This window comes from Pelecanus crispus, chromosome 7, assembly GCF_030463565.1.
Source record: "Pelecanus crispus isolate bPelCri1 chromosome 7, bPelCri1.pri, whole genome shotgun sequence".
Lineage (NCBI taxonomy): Eukaryota > Metazoa > Chordata > Aves > Pelecaniformes > Pelecanidae > Pelecanus > Pelecanus crispus.
The window spans coordinates 24,377,327-24,398,209 of record NC_134649.1 but is presented as its reverse complement, the minus strand read 5'-3'; the positions used below and the strand labels follow the sequence as shown (position 1 = coordinate 24,398,209).

At 45.6% G+C, this 20,883-nt stretch overlaps 1 protein-coding gene across 3 annotated transcripts in view; it reads left to right on the top strand.

Moving 5' to 3' along the window:
• CSNK1G1 (casein kinase 1 gamma 1) overlaps positions 1–20,883 on the top strand; it is a 71,771-nt gene that overhangs the window by 48,885 nt on the left and 2,003 nt on the right. The window contains exons 6-13 of one of the 3 annotated variants that reach the window (XM_075713686.1): positions 1,672–1,906; positions 4,034–4,119; positions 6,133–6,217; positions 8,425–8,573; positions 10,113–10,217; positions 14,106–14,213; positions 17,351–17,457; positions 19,751–19,774. In XM_075713686.1, the coding sequence (XP_075569801.1) occupies positions 1,672–1,906; positions 4,034–4,119; positions 6,133–6,217; positions 8,425–8,573; positions 10,113–10,217; positions 14,106–14,213; positions 17,351–17,457; positions 19,751–19,774 (899 nt within the window). Of the gene's footprint in view, positions 1–1,671; positions 1,907–4,033; positions 4,120–6,132; positions 6,218–8,424; positions 8,574–10,112; positions 10,218–14,102; positions 14,214–17,350; positions 17,458–19,750; positions 19,775–20,883 lie in introns of all 3 variants that reach the window. The other 2 variants (XM_075713685.1, XM_075713687.1) reach the window with 2 other exon arrangements.

The following is a 20,883-nucleotide window of genomic DNA, read 5'->3' as shown; positions in this document are numbered from 1 at the left end:
TATCATGAAGCATCCAGGCAGGTGGAAGTAAAGAAAAAGGAATATGAAAGACCCAACAGCATCTGTGTGTGTGTGTGTGGTGGAAGCAAAAAAAGCAGGTAAATAAGTATCTTCAAGTGCTGCTGGAGTTCATCTGACATCATTCGTCTGGATTGGTTCATCTGACCGCTGTCCAGGTTGTTGTCCTGGCCAATGCGACTTGCTGTGTGGTTTTAAGGAACAAAAACAAATACGCTTTTTTGGGGTTGTGTAATTGCTGTTGGCCATTTCAACAACTGAGCTTCTCTGGTAGCAGAGACAAATAAAATGAGCCAGTCAGGCTCTGTTTGAAAGTTCATTATGTATGGAGAGGCAAGGAAATGCTTTGTTCCGGTTGTAAGGGTTGCATCTTAATTTGAATTGCCTCCTGACATACCTTTTTGTCTTCCAACCTGCTGCTGTGTCCTGTAGGTGATTCAAAGCGTGAAGAATGGCTGAAGTGCAGAGCATCTGCTCTGTTCTGCATCATCTTATAATTGATTAGAAATAATGGCTGTTAGCCATGAAACCCATTTTCTCAGCATATTGAAATAAATCACTACTTAGAGGGGAGGGAAACAGCAACACGTGCTGTTACCTTCTTTGAAGAGCCTTTGAGCAAGTCCTATTTTTTAACACTGATTCATCTGCAGTCAATTTTTTCATGTCTCCTGCCCTCCCTGGGAAGCATTTTTTATTTTATAAGGAGCGCTGCCCCCTCCTGCCTGTTACTTCTTTCCAAGTGGTGGAAATGCAGCAGGTTTTCCTTAAAAATAAGGTATCTCATAAACCTAAAAAAGAAATTAAAAGATAATAAATTAAATTAAATTGTGAATTATTTCCAATTAGAATCATCTATTAAGTTAGGAACCCAAAGGAGAACTGCTTGCTGACCTATTCAAACTTCCTCTGCAATATATTTAATTTCAAAAGCAATATTAATGATGAGCTTCTGAATAAGGTGCATTGTTAGAGGGGAAGTAGCCCTCCATCACCTTGCAGGTGGGGTTCCTGCCCTTTTACCTTCCCTTCTCAGTCATACTGCCAGAACAAAGTTAGTCAAAAGCTGAAAAATATTCCAGCTATTTCTAATTGACAACTGATGAGAGTAATTATTATTTTTAGTCAGCATTGAGGGTTTTACAATCCTCAGGCTTCCGCCTTCCCAAAAATCCCCCTCCATGAAGAATCTGGCATGTCTAAGACAACATATGGGTCGAGGGAGGAAGGTAAGACACAGAGCAACAGAGAAGACTGTAGACAAGGGAAGAGCTCCTGGTAACCAGATTAGTGTGTTTAAAATCAATACAAAAAGGCTGCTGCAATTCCCCGTGGCATCCTTCCAAGAGCTGTGTCCCACTGGTAATGTTTCAGAAACAGACGTTGCAGTTTCTGTTGAGATAAAGTCAGGGAACACAGTATGGTAGCTGGAGAAAGGAGAGAATGACAAATTCCTCTTCCAGCTCTGCGTTGGAGCATGAGACCCAGCTCCACTGCCTCACTTCACTCCATCTGTTGTTGCGTTTCTTGTACAGTAGCTGAAATCTGAGATAGAGGGTCAGTGATGGGCTAAAAAAACCTTGCTGCCTCGTTAGTCGGGAGGGTGCGGTAGCTGGTCTGCTCACAAATAACTTTTGCCTTGTCATTTTGCAGATATCTCGAATGGAGTACGTGCATTCGAAGAACCTCATCTACCGAGATGTCAAGCCAGAAAACTTCCTTATTGGCCGGCAAGGCAATAAGAAAGAGCACGTCATTCACATCATAGACTTTGGATTGGCAAAGGAGTACATTGACCCGGAAACCAAAAAACACATACCTTACAGGGAACACAAGAGCTTAACTGGAACAGCGAGATACATGTCCATCAACACTCATCTTGGCAAAGGTCTGTGTGGTTGGTGGGAGCTTGCTGTGCCAAGTCTTGTAGACCTCTGATGGTAGCTTGGCTTACAGCTCTCTTGTGCCCTTTGAGCTATTTGTAAACCTCTCAATGCTGTGATGCTGTTTACAGTTGTGAGGTGCCTTTTTTTTCCCCTTTTGAGGAACTGAGACAGCTGAAATGTTGGAAGCCTCATAATTATAGATTTATTAAGAACTAAATAACTGGTAGCAGCCCTGCACTGATAAAAGGCAGGTAGGCAGGTAGTAATTGCCATACTAAATGATGACCAAATAGATTTTCATAGTAGAGCTCTGTACTGGTACCTTCCAGTTTCAGGTTGGATGTTCCGTGACCTAATAATTGGTTGGAGAAAATTAATGATTTAACTAATTTCAAACCTGGCTTTCATCTCCTCTCCTCACTGCCTTCTTTCATACCAGAAGATTACATTTCTGTGGCTGAAAGGAAAAAAAACCTTATCAAATGTTTATATTCACTTAAACTCGTAAGAGCCGTAAGATAATGGAATATTATTTGAGTAGCCTCCCAGCTATGAGATCAAGGTGTCGCTGGCTTTTGTGTCTCCTGGAAAGCTTGCTCTCTTTGGGGAGTAATGAGGGATGAACCCAACTTCTAAATTTGGAAAATCTGGTGAAGAGCCAGGAAGGGATGGAGGAATGAGAAGGCGCAGTGGGAGCACACTTGGGAACTGCTGGTGCTGGGGATGTGCTCTGCAGGTGGATGCAGAAAGAAGATCTGCTTGTGCTTGAAGTATACCACGTGCCTTCTTTCGGACCCTTTTCCCTGCAGATTTTGCAGCTCACACCATGGCTCACACAGGGGAAGAATCAGTTCTGGGCAGGTGTGTTTGAGGAGGGGAAGGTTGGCTACCAGCTCTGCAGGGGCCCGTCTCTGCCCACAGGGGTTCCATGCGACTGAGGCTTTGCTTCTGAGGCCAGCCCAGGTGGAGTAGGTCGCTTCACGTTTCAGCACTGAACAAAATAAAGGAGTCTGATAGCGATTTTTTTGAAAGACAAGTGCACTCAACCATCTTCCTGAGAAGTTCATCTGCATCGTTGCACTAAATTACCCAGGACATCCTTTTATTTCCTTTTTATACCTGTATCAGGGTAACCTACAGGAACTGTCGTCTCAGTTCCCTTCTGCTGAGTGTTCTCACCCCCAGCATCTTCTGAGGGTTAAACTTGCTGCTGCTTTTGAAGGATAGTCATGCTGGGCAAAGCACTACCTTTTTCTCCTCTTGCAGATGATGCAGCATCAGGGACAGCTCATGTGCAGTTTGTCATGGCATGTGGGATGCATGACTAGATGCGTTCCAGATTGCGGCTTTGGAGCACATTATCTGCCTGCCAGTGGAGATTTGGAGGAGGGGAGGGTGCATCAATGAACCCAAGTCTGCATGATGCAGCCTGGCACAGTGGCAGTCCCATGCTGTTGCGCTCCAGATTTGTTGTTCTGTCTTGTATCCTCCCTTGAGCTTTTTGATACATTTTGGTAGATTATTTTAAGGATGCTTTTTCCTTTGGCTTGAGGCCCTCTTTTTCCCCTGCTCATTTATAACCATAACATCTGCATGGCAACAGCAGCAAGTGTTTCACAAGGAAAAGTGGTGCTAGATGGAGCTATTTTTTATCTGCTCTGATGTGACGAGCTGCAGAAACAACTGGGAAAGGTTTGGCACTGTGCAACATGGTAGTTCCCTGCAGCTGGTTGCAAGCGTCCCCTGCCTGTTCCTGTATAGTTCAGAGGAAATAACATAATCCAGCACCACATCGCAGTTGCACCATTGGCGCTGGCAGTCCAGAGAAGAACTGGGGAACTGCTTTATTCCTCTGCAATTAATATCTTCAGCTCTTACCCATTCTACCTAAGGCTGTGCAGTACATCTTACAGCTCCTGTGTTATCTCATGCCTTCTAGCTGATCTGCTCTTTACGTATTTTATGGTTTTTTGTAGCAGGTTCTAGGTATTTTTGCACAAGTTCTGAGCTTCAGACAGCAAGTGGACTTCCCTGGAATAACTTTATCTCAGAAATACATGTAGCTACTGATCAGATCTCAGATCCATTTCCACAGCTGCAGCAATAATTTGTCATCTCCTCTGTTCTAGAGCAAAGTCGTCGAGACGACTTGGAAGCCCTCGGCCATATGTTCATGTATTTCCTCCGAGGCAGTCTGCCCTGGCAGGGACTGAAGGTAGGTTTGAGTTTTAGGTTCTGCCCTTTGAAACTTTGGCCTGAATAAGAATCTGATGAGGAAACATTTGCAATATCCAACCAGAAATGCTGTCCTGTCCTTTGTGTCCCTGAAGTCTAATGACAAGGCATTAGCTTTACCTACAAGAAAGATTTTAAGATAGAAATATGTTACCTGCCACTTCAAGTTACCATTAGCTTAGCTGAATTGGTACAGCTCTGGAGAGAAGATTCAGCAGAGGCAGATGAGCAGCTGGGACAGGGACAGCAATGAGAAAACCATCAAGCTATAGGAGCAGCTTTGCTGTAATGTGAAGCTGCCCTGAGCTGGAGTGCGACTGGGACGCAGTGGCTGTTTATGAAACTCCAGTTGCAGCACACAATCCCCCAGCTGCATCTGTGAAATGTGTTTATAACGGGAACAATTTGATGGTTTTAGACGTGCAGGTGGACTTCAGCTTGAAAAACTGGTTTTCTGGCAGAAGTATTGAGCTTGGCTTCCCTCCAGAGACACTGGACACTCAGTGCTTAGAAGTTTATGAAATGTCATGTACAATGTGGAGGGCTGCAAACAATTCAGTTACAGCAACTGCAGCTAACATCCATCAGCTGAATTAACTAGTAGTACTTTATTTGCTGGCTGTGAAGCTCTTGGTAGTTGCACCTTCACTTCTCCATCACTTTCCTGATCATTAAGCTACTGTGTTCAACTTTGGAATTGTAGTGAGTGAAGAGATGGAATTTGCTCAGGTTAGGAGAAGGTTTATTAATGAAGACAATAACTCCTGTTAGACCTATTAGTACTGTTGGAAAAAGGAGACAAGCTTTTGGGCTCACCAGCTGCTCAGCAGTGCTGCTATGGTCAGTGGCAGTGGCTTGCATGATAGACCTTGTTAAGCTGCTTTGTCACCGTCTATCCAGAGTTAGTCTCAGCTTAGCCTTATCAGACATGTGCTAGAAACATCGACAACTCATAAAAGCAAAGAAAGGGTTTTTCAAGCATGAAAGTGATTCTGAAAGAAATCAGAATCTCTCCAACTTTAAGTTCACACCTCTGTGTGTGTTATTGCATTACATATTTTGTTTCTGGCTTAGTTGTACCCATCTGCTTTAAACTGATCCTGTAAATTGTTCAAAAATTATTCCAGGTTTAGACAAGACTCTACAAAATTTCCTCCATTCAGTGCTGAACTTGATAAGAATTAGTTGACTGCTTCTTGAAGTCCTATATTTTTTCAGCTCCAGAACAAACACAGACTCTTCAGCTTCATCTACAATATGGCATCTTTACTAGGTTTCCTCAGCTTACGCTTTTGGCCTCTGTTGTTGGAGCTAGTCTTGAGAGAACATCTTATGGTGCTAATTATGCTGCAGGTCTAATTGGCATATTTTGGAATGGAGGCAATAAAACCTATTCTTAGGGTGCTGACTGGAGCAGAGTTCTCTGCTTCAAGAGGGATTTAGGTGGGAAATCTAAGTGCAAATTGTTTCATTTTCTTGATGACCAGCTATTTAATCAGTGCTAAGTGATAGACACTTTGGGGGTAAAAGGAGAGGTAGTGTGGGAGTAGCATGGGATTTGGGAGAAGTGTGACTGATGTAAACTGGGTATCTATGTGGTGTCATTCTATTATACACACTAAAAACCTGATGTGCCCAAATTGCCATTGCAATTTATCTACTTTTAAAGTTGTTTATGGAGGTGTTGAGGTTGCCACTGGCTCTAAGCCTAGGACTGATGTGCAGTCATAGTATATGCGGCTTTATTTTCTTGTCCCATGAAAGCTTCCCTATACAGTCCTCGGGACTGGGCTGGTAAGCAATTAGCCTTGTAAGACACTAACAAGTGTCCTTCCTTACAAGTACTGAAGATGTTTTGAATGTGTCCTTGGATATTCTTTGCCAATAGCACGTAAAATGAATAGCGAGAATTACATTATATTCTTCCCATACAACATGTCGTTTATCACATGGTTGAATTTCTGCACAACTGTTTTGTCTTTGTGCACTACAGGCTGACACCTTAAAAGAGAGGTATCAGAAGATTGGGGACACAAAGAGAAACACTCCGGTTGAAGTTCTCTGTGAGAACTTTCCAGGTAAAGCCCTGATGGGACCATTTGAGTGCAGCTGGAGGTGGACATACCCTGTTAAATATGACAGTTCTGAGTTCCTCTGGCAGAAAGTATGTGGATGATGTGTATCCATTATGTTGTTTCTCAAGCTAGGAGACAACTGGAGCTGCTGCTATAAATTAGCAGGGCCTGAGGGCTTGTGGCTGTGGCTTAAAATGAGCGTAACTCTACTCATCAAGGAGGCTGGACAATGCTCAAGTGCCACGTATTTCTGCTTTGCTTCTTGGCTTTCTTCCAAAAGAGGGCCTTGTTATTTTCCCTCTCTCAAGTGACCACGTTGGATCTACTGAGTTAATTCTTCTCCAAATGGAAGGTTTTATAGGTGTTAAAATTGTAGGTGGCCAGCTTAGAAGGTGGGATGATGTGTCTGTCCTTGAGTTCAACCTTTTGACAGCAGTTTTAAGAAGAGTGTTAATAAAGATGTGCTTCTAGCCAAGCCCAACACTTTTGCTGCAGTTAAACAAAAGTCCACCTTGGAGGTAGGAAAGCAGAGTACAAAGTTAAAGCCCTCCCCAGGTACCCCATGGCCTTCACAGAGTGGGGGGTTTTTTGGTGTTTTTCGAAATTCTGACACCAGGGAGAGTACCCAGGTCCCCACAATCAGCCCTATTCCTGTAGGAGCCGTTGTGTCACATGGCTCTTTCCCAGTGTGAGGAGTAGCAAGTCTGGAAGGGGATCATTGTTCACTCAAGTCATGCTAATTCCCCAGATGTATTTGCACCCAAAATCCACCCAGTTCCAAGCAGAACAGCTTCAGTTTGGCTGTTCTCATCTTTTTCCCCAATACTCCTTCCTCAGAGCTCGGTCATACCTGCAGGTCTGGGCTGAAGGGAGATGAGAGAACTTATTTCTATCCCTTGCTCGCCTGAAACCTATTGGTCCTCCACCTTTTAGAAATACTAGCAGGAAGAGGGGATCACCTATCTTCTCCTTTTTTTCCTCTTTTTCCTCCATGTGACATGCAAGCTGCAAGCCACAGACAGAGTTAAGTATCGATAAGCAATGCTGTTCTTATTTTTGTTAGCTAAAGACAAAACCCATGCTGGTCTATCAGTCGTCCTGCAGTGCACAGACTCGCACTTCATACTGAGCTCTGCTCAAACGTCCTACCTTGGTTTAGGCATGAGCCAAGGGAGAGCTGGGAAGGTGCAGGGCATAAGTTACTAGGGCTCAGTTCTCTATGCATGCAAAGTACAACCCAGATGCAGGAAAGCAATTAATTAGCTTAACACCAAACTCTGTTCTGTGTGCACCAGGTAAATTAACATTGGAGCCTCCCCTTCGAAGTCTTGTTCTGAATATTTAAGGCTATGACTGATGTAATGATGCTAGGCAGCACAGTGCTCTGGGCAGTCAGACCCTAGTTGTTGCTGGAGCTCAGGGGTGCCACAGGGTGCCCACCAACATCTCCTGATTTCCTTCCCCAGATGAAATTGCTGTGGCTATTTTAAACATCTGTATGAGCAGACATACACATGAGCATCCTGTTGGCAGGTTCAGTGAGTTGGCAATTATTGTGCAGTGTGTTTTAATGTTTGTTTTTATACAAATGTATAGAATAAAACTAGCTGTGGAACTCAGATTTGAGGTGGAGCAGCAGCTCTCTGGAGCAGAGGTGGGACTTCTGTCTTTGCTTGAGAAGTGTTTGAATTGATTTGCATTGTGGACTATTACTAAAAAAACACTACTTTTATAGGAAGAGCCAGAGGTAGCACTGGCAGCCAAGACAATTCTCTCACAGTATGATGCTCAATGCTAAAACACAGACCTTGGCTTATAACAACTCATTCAGAAGATTCAGAATAAAAGCAGACTGTTATTAGACTTTGGGCCTGGCAGGAGAGCTCTGGAAAGCTGAGTGAGATTCATCTAGCAATAAAAGACTGTTGAATAGGTCACTGAGGGTGAAGACTTGTTGGATATCCTCAGCTTCTGTCAATCCGTACGGCTCAGCTGAACTTAGTGGAGCCTGGACAACTCGCGTCACTGGTGATCTGGCCCTCAGCCCAACTTTAAGCACCAACTTTGAGCCTAGTGCCATGGGAAAGCCTCTTTGGAGTTAATTGAAAAACATATTTCCAGTGTGTGTGTCGGCTCTGAGAGGCTTCTAAGTCATGGAGCTCATGTGTGAGCAGAACTGACACCGCTGCTTTTTTCCCCTTTTCCAACAGAGGAGATGGCCACGTACCTGCGTTATGTTCGGCGATTAGACTTCTTTGAGAGACCAGACTACGATTATTTACGAACCATCTTCACAGAGCTGTTTGAGAAGAAAGGCTACACCTTTGACTACGCCTATGACTGGGTTGGCAGGCCAATTGTAAGTTATCTCTGCACAATGTAGTGCCTTGCCTTCCAGGTGCTGCTTCCCTGCCACCTGTCTCTTTGTTCCTGATAATCCCCATTAATGCCAGTGAGCTTAGGATCAAATCTTTCACTTCTGTGCTCTAGCTAACATGGGATCAACATAGTGAGATGTCCTGAAGTTGTGTTCAGAGGGTTCCTGCAGTGTCTTGAAGTTTCCCAAAGGAGCAGAAGGCCCCTTCCCACCTCCCTGGGCTTGCCCTGGTTGGGCATTCAAACCTGATTTTCCCACTTGTGGCAATGAACATGACTAGACTTAATTTCCTCTAGTCTAGCACAGGATTTGAGACCAATATGTAAAGACATCCATCTTAAAGCAGGAGAGCATACTTGCTACCTCAGCACTAAATGGTAGAAGACCTTTATAATGGTTGAGTTCTCATCGAGACATACGGGAGATCTAGGCAGGGCTCTGATGGATGCTCAGTGAATAGTAACAGCAAACCAGTTCTGAGCTCAAAGGATCTTGGGGTTTACCCTACTCCAGAAGCTGAACCTACAGCTCTTTGTAGCATGTGGCAAGGAAATGTGGGAGTAACCAAGCTCCATGTAGCGGTTCCACGACACCAGATGGACCAGAATCATGATCTCATTGTGTTGCTTCTATTGTCAAAAGCCACTTATACTCAAGAAGACCTTGACCAAAAGAGGTGTCATGGGGAAATCTGATAGAAAAGTCTAAAGCTCTTCCGCTGGCTGCGTGTTGCTTGTGTTTTGTATCATTCTGCTGATAGCCTTCTTGCTAATGGCCAGTCACGACACACCAGCAATGGCAAAGGCATCTGTAAATTAATTGTCACTATTGCCAGATCAAATGCCTTCAGTGCTAAACTTGGTACTGTTGCCAGAGATTTACCATCCCAACTATATGTAGCATTATCAATGTTTACTGTGCCCAAACCAGTTCATCTTCATAAGAAATCATTCCCTTTGTGAATCATAATTTCTCTCCTAATCTGTTTAATTACAAAGGCAGTTGATAAAAAGTGCCTTGTAAGACAAGCATGCTATTGCTGACAACTGCAGTAGTTGCTATGGAGATTTTGATGTTGTGAGCAGGGATTATGACTTTGGTGAGAATTGAGCAGATGAAGCTTTAATTTTAACACATCCTGTTTCTATGCAAGGCTAATTTTTAAAAGTGGCAAGGCGATGAGATGAGGAAAATAAGTCTGTGTATTTTCAGTTGTAATAATCCTATGTGAGACGCATTAGGTGTGATCTGACACTGAAACAGATACCTAAGTATACCTTTTTAATTAATTTTTATACAAGACATTTGGTGCTGGTGTCCAGCATCAAATCACAGGGATTTTATAGCCCTAGCTGTAATTTTCCTTGGATGTTGTCAGTATCTTTGGGCAGCGTTTTGATGTTTTCCTGCTTCTACCTGATGGGAGCCAGCCTGACAAGTTAGGTTTGTGCATGCATGTGTTGAGAGAGAGAGAGGCATCTTCAGCACTGGCTTCATCCTAACAGATGCCTTGTTTTCCAGCCTACTCCAGTGGGATCTGTTCACGTAGATTCTGGGACATCCGCAGTAACAAGAGACAGCCATGCCCATAGGGATCGACCATCACAGCAGGCCCTTCGCAATCAGGTGAGTTGCTCACAACGGCTTCGGCAGTGCCATGTTGTTCATCACCTCCCTGAATTCCTCTTGGACCAGAGAAGCAGAGACCATATGCCATTAGAGGTGGCTGGGGCTGATTCTCACCTTGGTCATGGCAAGCACAATTCCTGTTTAATTTGGAGATTGTGATTTGAGCAGAATTTTGTCAAAGCAACAGGTTGCTGAAATACTGTATCAGCCAGTGGAATTCCTTGGGATCGTGAACCAAGTGGAGTACAATTTGGAATGAGTCATTTTTCTGTAGTTTGTGGGTAAGCTGTTTAACTCAACTATCCAGCCTGGTCAGACTATCTGACCTACCTGGCCAACCATGTTCTTTTGGGTGCTTTTACACATAACATGTGGACTGTGGAGTAGACCAACAGTTGGTCTGTTGGTAGCCTGCCCCCAGGTGCCCTCTTCCCATGGACCGTGCAGCTGCAAAAAGGATGTGCTTGTCCCGTGTACGTGCAATATATACTTCTCAGGGTGTCCAGTTCACAGCATGAGTATTGCAGAACATAAAGGTCTGCCAGGGTAGGGTTCCCTGGGGAGGCTGGGCATCATGGTCCAGATGAACTGCCAGTTTTCTAATTTGAATTTCCACATTTTTTCCTTTCTAGTTGTAATATTTTGTTGGTGTTTAGAGTTTGGATTTTCTGTATTAACAGAACTGATCAGAAGTTCAGTAGATCTCCAACTGCCGGCTGCTAGCTAGAGCTGTTGGTGCTCTTACATCCCAGTGAGTGGTTCTGGGCTTGCTCTGCTCCTCTAACCACTGTGTGCTGTTCTAGCTCCTTGTCTGCCATCTGTGCTCCCACTCAGCTCGCATGAGCTGGGGTTCATGGGTGCAGAATCGAGTGTGAGATGTAATAACCTGTCTGGGCTCAGCTTTCCTTGTTCCATGCAGCTGGGCTTTGAATGGTAGAGCCGCTAATGCAGACTAGAATACATCTAAAGCCATCAGCTACAATCAGGATGAATACCCCTCATTAGAAATGTTGCTTGTAGGAAGCTGGAATGTTTGAAGCACATGTGCAGTACTGTATTTATGCATGCTGATCAGTGTGGACTGGTTTGTGAGTACTAGTAAAATAATCTGCTTTAATAAATTGCCTGATTAATGCATTAACCCCCCTTTTTTGGGTGGCAGTCCCTGTTGTCCACTTTGGCAACAGACCTTCATGCTGTGTATGTATGAGGTATCTTGTTTCCTTTAATGGACAATGATGCCTGGCTTCATTTTCAAGCATGTTAGTTCATAAAATATAGTATGGAACCCAAAGAAAGCTGTCCTATTCACAAAATGTTATGCAAGCAGCCTTCAGTCCTTGTTCTTCTGAGCCTATCAAATAGTCTTGCATGTATTGCATGGCAGCTTTTGTCTTTTTTTTTAACCTAACCATTACTTAGGATGCTGAATAATTTAATATTCCCAATATGCAGGGAAAATCAGTTTCTTCTTGCTAAAACATAAGCAACTCTCTTCCAAGGGATGTTCCTTTTAAGTGTTGAGCAAACAATTTCTCGAAAGAAAAAAGTAGGGGAAAAAAATGGTGTAGAGCAGTGAATTGGAGGCATGGGTTTGGGTCAAGTGACTGCCTTGATCCCCAGATTTAATTACCTTATTTTCATTCCCGGGTATAATCACTGCATATTCTCTTTTATAATAGTTTGTTTCCCAGTAAAGACACTGAGGAGAGAGTGATCTTCTTGTAGCCTTTTCCTCTAGGAAGTGCAGATGCTTACTATCTATCAAAGATGGGTGAGCCCTGCCCCCTGTCTTTAGGTGCCAGTCTTGTCTTGCAATTTGGTAGCTGGTAGGAAGGTGATGAGTGTTAATGGGAACTTGATGCTCTCAGATTTGACAGGCATCACTTCCTCAGTGTCACTGCTTGGGTTGCGTTTTGGGCAGCTCAGCTCAAACCTACTTCAGAACCAGTTTATCATGTACTTGGCTGTAGAGCTAAAAAGAGAAAAATCTGGCTCTTGTGGCTTCTAGAGCCTTTCCTAGAAGCTGCTTCCAGGTTCCTAGACAGAAGGGTGCTTCTTCTAATATTGATGTAGCATGGTACTACTTCATCGCCTGGGCTAGCCAAGTGACCTGATGGCATAGTGCTTTGGAAGAAGCAGCAGTCAAGATCTGTCTTCTACTAGCTTTTAAAACCTGCATTTAAATTCTCCAGTTGTTCATAAAATTGTGACTTGCAGCCATTACAAAATATTCCAAGGAAAGTGCTTCTCCTTTGAATGTCACCAAGTATAAAAAGCGTAAGCAGCATCTCAGGCTGATGGGAAGAACATGTAATAAGAAGATTCAATAGGACAAGCCTGGACAAGACCACCTCTAAGGAAATAGTACCTATGAACTGGATTCAGTGCCTGCTTGGAAGGAGGAGCAGCACTGTGGGTCACTCCGAGAGGGAGTCAGAGGTCATGTGCAAAGGGAACAATAGCAAATGTTTTCTAAAATGCTAGGAGGCTTTTTTTTTTTTTTTGCTTCCCTTTGCACGTGCTCCTGTTCTAGCTGAGTGACAATTTACTAGTTAGTGTTGAAGTTTATTCAGAGATTTCCGGAGCCTCTCCTGTATGGAACTGCTTGCGGTCTTTTTTGTCCTTTTTTTTTTTTTTTTTTTTTTTTTACAGTGGCACTGAGCGTTGTGGCTTCTCTCTTGCTCAGACCAGGGATTGGGCTAATCACCCATGGCTGCAGGGAGTAACACAAAGTAGTGCTGAGGAAAGGCAGGGCCTGTGCACCTCTCTTTGATTAGGTCCTTCAGCTTCACTGCTGATAACCTGGTGGTTATTTGCTTGAGCCTCTTGTTTCCTGGACAGGTCCATGGAGTCTGTGTTCAGCATCCCTCCTGCCACGTGTGTGTGGGGACACTCTTCTGCTCTGCCCTCTCTTCTTTCAGATTTGTGCTTCAGCTTTGAAACATTTGCTTAATTTTTTTATACAGCATCCGAGGAGACACCTTTTAAATGTGTCCTGTCAGTCACTTCAGGCGTGACTACATCCTCTGCTGGTGGCCTGTGAACAACTCAGATCTACCTGTTTGTCCTATGCTTCCCAGTCTTAGGAAGTGTTCCTCCAGCTGGTCAGTTGGATTTAAGTGCACTGAGATCCTCCTGGGTCTTAGGTGAACGCTGGATGTGTTGTCATCAAAGCTGGGTGACCTGTGAGGAGCTTCACATGCAAGTGCAAAGTGGTTCTTCTAATAAAACAAATAAAATTCTAATAATTTAATTGTCTAAAGTTTGCATCTGTTGGGGATGAAGAAGAAACTGTTAGCGAAAGTTTCTTATCTACTTTTCTGCAGAAAACCAAAAAACCACCAATCCTCTCTCCAGTCAAGCAGGTGTGGTGGGTGTTCCTTTCTGCATTGTGCAGGTGAATTGGTGTGTGGAACTGGCTTTTGGTGAAATAAAACATGTCTTTGTTTTATGTTGCAAATTTGAGTTAAAAAATATGTATTTTAGGGAGGTCAAGCTTGTGTATCCAATCTTGCTGCCATGCCAAGTGCTCTGGTGTGTGTGACTTGACAGACGTAGTTAAACATACTGTCAGTGTGTTTATTTCTGTGCTGAAACCCACGGAAATGAAGCCGTGTAAAGAAATAACTTCCTGAATAGCTCTGAGCTTTCTCTTCATTTAGCAGCTAGAGAAGAAGAAATCCACTCCTGCAGTAGATTACTGCAGACACTGCTGACGTATGAGGTGCACCTGCTAAAGAGAAATTTTAGCCCAGCTAAAAGTTTAAGTTCCTTGCTTTTTGCAAAGAAACTAACTCACTAACAAACACCATTTTATTTCTTCCACTCATTCACCTTTTGCCCTCTCTTCTGTTTCTCTCATGCTTCTGAACTTGTGAGCAGGTGTCATCAGATCGCCGAGGGGAGTGGGAGATCCAGCCAAGCCGGCAGACAAATACCTCGTACTTGACATCTCATTTGGCTGCAGATCGGCATGGAGGATCAGTACAGGTACCTCTTCCTCCTGATGTGTATGGCCTTGATGCAAGAATTTGTGTTAAAACCCCTGAATTCTCCTCAAACTGCAGTAACATCATGGTCAGGAGAGGATTTCACAGGTCAATTTGGTCCTGTCCTGTATGTAATACTCAAGCTGTGGTTTTGTGGGACCCAAGCTGTGATGGCCAATATAGTTGCTGTTGCCATTTCAATGAAGATTTTCCTCTGACAGCTATTTTGAACTCAGATTTGTCAAACTGAACACAGAAAGGAGTGTATATTAGCAGGTTTGGTCTATAAAGCACCTCTCTATCCCCATCTTGGGGGTGCTCTTAGGTAGTAAGAAGCAGCTGAAATAGGGTTTGTTGCATATAAACCCCACAAATGTTAGGAAAGTACTTGAGCTGTTCCAGTTCAGGCTTGATAGGCGAGGTTCTGGTTGAATTCCCACTGCCTAATGGAAATCTAGGGGTTTCAGACTTGAGAAATGCACAGGGGATGGCTGATGTGAGGAGGCTGTATAGCCACTTCTCCCTCCGGATGGAGGGGAGACAGGCTGAACTATTGCTGCAGTTGCGGGGTGTGGTGACCCTGTTCTCTTGCTCCCCAGTGCATGTGGATTTTAGTTTTGGATGCAGTGACAGACCAGCACAAGTGTAAGGGCATGGTGGCTGCAGGTTGGATCTCTGGGTGATTGCACTGTGGAAGGTAGATGAGCAGAGGATGTGCAACAGTGCCAGACAGCATTAAAGGTGGCACTACAGCTAAGTTTTTAAACTCCTGAAAAGGCCACTTCTGTTTATGAAACCGTACCTGCCTCTGGTTGTCACTCAGGCTCACTAAGGGAGTTTCTTGCAGTACTGCCAGAGTAAGATGGCTGGACATGCTAGAGAGAAGATGCAAGAGTCATTCAAGCAAACAAGAACTGTCTAATATTGCTGGTGAGGTGAACTCTTTGGCAGAGCTTTGCCTGTGAGAGCTGGCTCTGGTGCCAGACACAACACTTTGAAAATTGGCTCTGGTGAAATGGGAATTAGTGCCTGGAGTGGGACAGAGCTGATCTGAGGAGTCGGGAAGTGCAGGGTGCCCCTAAGTGAAATGCAGATTAGGTTGAAATTTTTCCTTATTCCTGATACTTGGTTGGATTCAATGATTTTTTAGCTTAATTACCCACGTTCCTTTTTGCATTTACAGATATTTTTCTGAGTAGCAGAGAAATTGAAAGATAAGGAGGAACTAATGTATGTAGAGCTTTGATCTCAGATGTGAGCAGACAGTAAATTGGAGAAGTGTTCAAGGTCAGGTTGGACAGGGTTTTGAGCAACCTGATCTAGTGAAAGATGTCCCTGCCCACTGCAGGGGTGTTGGACTAGATGACTTGTAAAGGTCCTTTCCAACCCAAACCATTCTGTGATTCTATGAATTCAGCACTTGGTGACTACAGAGAAGGTGTTTTTATTCAATTTTTTTTACGTAAGGGGAATAGTTTCCTTGCGCAAAGGCAGCATGAGCTGTCTCCCCATGAACAGTGGTCTGCCAGAGTAGCTACAGCAATAAGGCAGTCCTAGTCTGAATTTGACTGGGAGCATTGCCTACCTGAGCAGTTTACAAGCCTGTATGTGTCACTGTAAGCATTAAAATTCTGCTTATCTGCAGCCAAGAACAGGAAATCTTCTGCTGTGCATGGCTGCTGGGTTGCAGATGCTTAAATTCTTTCTCAACAGATGTACCAGCTCATACTGAACCCTTGGGAGGTCAGTAACTTCAAGCAGCTGTTTCCTTTAAGGCAACGGTTGAATTTGCCACATCAGAATGAAGTGGCAGCATGTGAAAAAAGAGGAAGAAAATCAAAGCCTTTTGTAAAATGAAATTTAACAAGTAGCTGGAGAAAGTGTGGGAAGATCACTGGGAATAGTATGATTAAGTGCTAGCTTTTTACGAAGTGTGGGAAGTGTGAGGGTCTGGAGATCCTGGGTGGGCCTACAGTGTGGTGAGTCTGAGAAGGTGGGTGTGAAGAGAACCCAAGGGGTTGTCACTTGAGGAGAGCTCTGAAAACCACATGAGCCGAGTCCTGACCTGTCTTGGCAAAGACTGGCCATGGTACCTGAGCTGCAGAAACAGCAGTTGCTGGTAGAACTTAAGTATTCAAAATGTACATAAATAGATCCGCTTAATAGTGAGGGGACGTCTGCTTCAATGGCTTCCTTCCCTTCACGTCTGGTGGTTAGGTCACCCAGAGCCACCAGGAATACTGTGTAGCACCCTGACCCCCCCATGGGAGATACATCCTTTTACCTTGTAGAAAGGTGAAGAGGTGGAGCGGGAGGGGAACCACACATCATTACAGCTCTGGACCCAGGAAGCAGCTCCAGGTGTTCACAGCAACATGCAGGAGCCTGACCTAACTTCTAGGTGGAGTGCGGAAGGGCCAGCCAAACTTCGGTCCCATACAGGTTTCTTTGGCGGCTGTTGTGGCAATGGAGCAATGATGAATTATCCAGAAAATTATGTGCTCTCCTGGCAAATGCAGAGATGCTGGCAGCTGGGATCTGGATGGTCATCCCTATAATGGAAATGCTGAAGTAAACCATAATGTCAGCTGTGAAGCAAAAAGAGATGAGAGACCATATCAATAGTTTTTGGGTGAGGATGTAATTCCAGAAACTGGCTGTGTAAGGAGTGAGACTGGTGGCTCTGAAGTGACTTCTTCCCACAGTACTGGCAGGCAACAGGACTGAGTCGCTCGCCTGTAAAAGTGTCAGGAGAAAACAATCAACATAATAAAGTTTGTGTGTGTATATAGGCTGTCAGTGAGTCTTCACACTAGTGGCCACGCCTCCCAAAGTGGCGTAGTCTCCCAAAGGCCAGCACAAGACCTGTGCTGGGCACAGGAGTGTGAATTAGTGAACACAGACACAGTCCCCTGCCTGCTGTTCTGCTTGGGATGAACCAGCTAGTCTCTCCAAACCAGGCATGTGATTCAAAGGCATCCAAGGAATCTGACAGCCTGCTAAGAGGGTACAAAGAGACAGGAGCAAACTGAAGTCATTCCGCAGGTTTCCCATTCCCACAGCATCCCTTGTCCAGGTGGGTGGAGACATATCATGTGCAAGGGGGCTTCGTTAACAGGGCATTCATTTGTGTTTCAGGTGGTTAGCTCGACCAATGGGGAGCTGAACGTGGACGACCCGACGGGAGCACACTCCAACGCGCCAATAACAGCGCAGGCAGAGGTGGAGGTGGTGGAAGAAGCTAAGTACGTTTGTTTTACAAACAGGCTTTCCACTGGTGTGGTCATTATCCTCCTCCTGGGAAACAAGTGGGGATGTTTAGCTGTGGTGAAGTACTCAGTGCTCGTGTCCCATGCCCTTTTCCTTGCATATTGCTGCTTTTGTGCATGGTGCCTTCAGTGCTGCTGCTGCTGCTGCTTCGTTTTTTACACTTGTCATGGCTGGAGAACGTAACTCTTACTCAGAGCATGTATTGCAAGATAGACAGTAGCACAAATACCAAAATAATGTGAATTGATATCAGGAATCCCAGTGAGTGTCCCCTGTTCCAAAAGGAGAACGCACTGTACTCTGATGCTGAGAGTGTAGGAGTAGCTTGAGCACAGCTCAGTGAAGAGATTGTTGGTCTGAAAGTTAACACTTTATTTCTGGCTGCAAGAAGTGGATGCCAGGTATCCAGAACGGTCCTAAAGTAACTCTTGCAGGGACAGGTAGTTCTCTCTGTGAACTCTCTTGGTCCAGCCCAACAGAAGCCAACTGAGAGAAACCAGAAGCAGCCCTGCTGCTTGTGGGGAGGAGCGTGATCCCTCTGAGCTGACCTCTCCTCTGTAGCTTGTGGTCAAGAGTGAGAACCGATCGATGTACAAAGTTGCTGCTTCGACCATTTTGGCCTCCTTTGCACACATGCTGCGTCTGGTACCATCATGTCACCTTTTGCATGATCCTCAACATGGGACCTTCTTGCTGCCTCTGAACTAGACCCTAGCAGGTCGCAGTGTAATCCTGACACTCCCCATGAGAGGGGTAAATAGGCTGCCTTTGAACTGGTTGGTGCTGTGACGATGCTCAACTGCCTGGTTATAATTTGACTGGATGACACTGGTGTCGCTTGTCCGACATCGTTTGTCTCAGCCTTTGTGGGAACTTCTGTTAGGAATGGCTTGTGGGAGGGTGAAGAGGAAAACTGGCAGGCATGAGAAAGGGTGTGTTGATGGCAAAGGTCCCTAAGTATGCGTCAGTCTGAAGCCAGTGCTGGTTGTCCTGAAGGTCTTCTGCTGTCTATTCCTCTGTCCCTCGGGAAGCACTTGTGCATGATCTTGCTCGCTGGTAGCTGGCCTGGGTGTGATCCTGGCAGTAACGTGCCTGAGCAACAAGATACACTTTCTCCTCCTAGCCAAAGGAGCAAGCGTTGGGTTTTGGTGTAGGTTCCTCATCAAGTACAGCGGGGTGGGGAAGATCTTGAGGTGCAATTTGCAGATTGTGCAATATTCCTATTAGATATGGGTAGTGTGGCCTGCAGAGACCACCAGTTTGGTGTCACAGGCTCTGTCTTGGTCAGACTGAAGTGGGTCCCCTCCGGGCATGTGGCTTGGGGTTGCCCCTAGGAAGGATGGGGCAAATTGCCATGCTTAACAGTTCTCGATACAACAACCCAATGCAAGGAAGAGCCAGCTTTTAAGATGGGACCACCTTCAACCTGTTTCTGCAGCGCCCTGTGCAAGGGCCGTGCTGACCAAGCCGTGTCTCGCGACACGTGGAGCTGTTCTGACTCTTGCCAGCCCTTGTTTGTGTGGTCCCAAATTGGTTTTGGAGGTGCTGGGAAGCAGAGCACAGGCTGCTTTGCACTGACAGGTTTGGGGTATCTTGTAATTCCCAAGTGTAGTCTGCTTCATTCCTCTGGCCACAGGGAGGGCTGGCTCCATCTTCCCTTGCATCTGTGATCATAAATCCTCTCACTTTTGGATTCTACTCTGTAGTAAAGTGGGCCAGAAAGAGCTAGAAGGAGCTGGAGCTGGGGCCCTGTGTTTCAAGACAAGATGCAATAGCAGAAAGGTCTTTCCCTGGCACTCCCGGCAGGCAGAGGAGCTGTGCAAATGCTTCTGCTTTGGGGTATGCTGGAGATAAGCTCCTGATCCCAGCCATGGGTTTCACTGAAGGGCAGCTCCCAGGTGTAGATCCATGATCTGGCCCCTCTGCCACTGGAGCTGCAGGGGACAAGAGCAGATTCCTCTCCTGGTGGCCCTGAGCCTGCTTCTTATCCCAGCCCCAGATAAGAACCTCTTGGGGCCAGTGCCTTCATGGAAAATAGGGGGTGTTTGTCAGAGGCCTCAAGACCCTGGAAAATGTGGCAGCTCTCAGCAGTGCCGTGGCAAGGGCAGAGGTGGTATGAGGGCTGGGGGCGGGTGGCGGGCAGGCATGGTGTGTGTCTGCCAGTCTGCACTGCATGTTTGCATGGCTGCAGTGACATGCTTTCATCCCACCTCTGTGAACTAATTGCTCTTTCTTCCTTTCTGTGTTTTTTCTCTACACTCTCTGTAGCTGCCTGAAAATGCTCAACTTGTGGTGAGTCCCTCTCTCCAGTCCACATGCAAGGGGGAGCGGACCAGACTAGACTGGGGTTGGCAAAATCAAACCAACCAAACTCTAAAATGGCACAAAGTCAAAGCCAACCCAGAGCTGTTTTGATTTTAGGACCGTGCTGAGGACCACATGCAATATTGGGGAGGGTGTGGGCTACGTCTGACCAGCCACATTAGGCTGAGCAATTTGGCTGATCTCTGAACTGATGGATCCAAAAGATGGATTTTAATCCTTTTCTATTCGGCTTACCATCTCCCCCAAACTGTTATGTCCATGAGCAGATGATGTCTAATGGAGTTGGGCAGAGTCGGGACCGGGCTTGCCGAGCGTCTTGCAGGAATTCCTCACGCAGACTGTTACGAAAGGAAAACCCTGTGCTGGGTATCGAGGGGAGAGGGCCAGTCACTTCCTTGCTGAAGAAGCACAGGCCAGGGCCTGTATCATTACAAAGGATGGAAAGATGTGGCCATGGAGTCCTTGCTGGTGACAGAGCCCCAACTAGAGCCCCTGCTTGGAGAGGGTGGGTGGGAGTTGGCTCCTTTCCAAAAACCCTGCAGCTGCCAGCTGAGGGTGCAGGTGAACTGGCTTCTCCAGGAAAGAAGGGGTGGAGGAGTTGGGATTAGCATTGGTCCAAGCCCAGCTAAGGCATATGTATGGTTTTATCAGGGTTTTGAAGCCACAGCTGTAGTGTCCTGATCTCCAGGTGGCCCATGGAGGTGTTAGCTCCCTCCCTTGCCCCTTGGGGAATCCACGTACCCAGTAAGCGGAGGATCAAGCGGAGACTCAGATAAGGAGTTTGTAGGTCCCAGGGAGGGCTGATGGGTGGGATTGCTACAGAGAGAGCTGACAAAGCCCTTGTGCAGCAAGGAATGTCCTTGTTGGATGGGAGACTGACCGCCTCTGCCCTACCCTCCATAGGCATCGCCTCCAATACCTCTGGCATCTCTGGCTTTTCTGTATGTCGTAGTCTGGGGCTGTTCTCTTGGGCATTGTCTGCATGCAGAGAGATCACGTTCTGTAATTGTCAGCCTGCCTTATTATTTTATTTTGGTGTTTTGCCTCTGCCTGTCTGAACTGCCAGGACTTCCTCT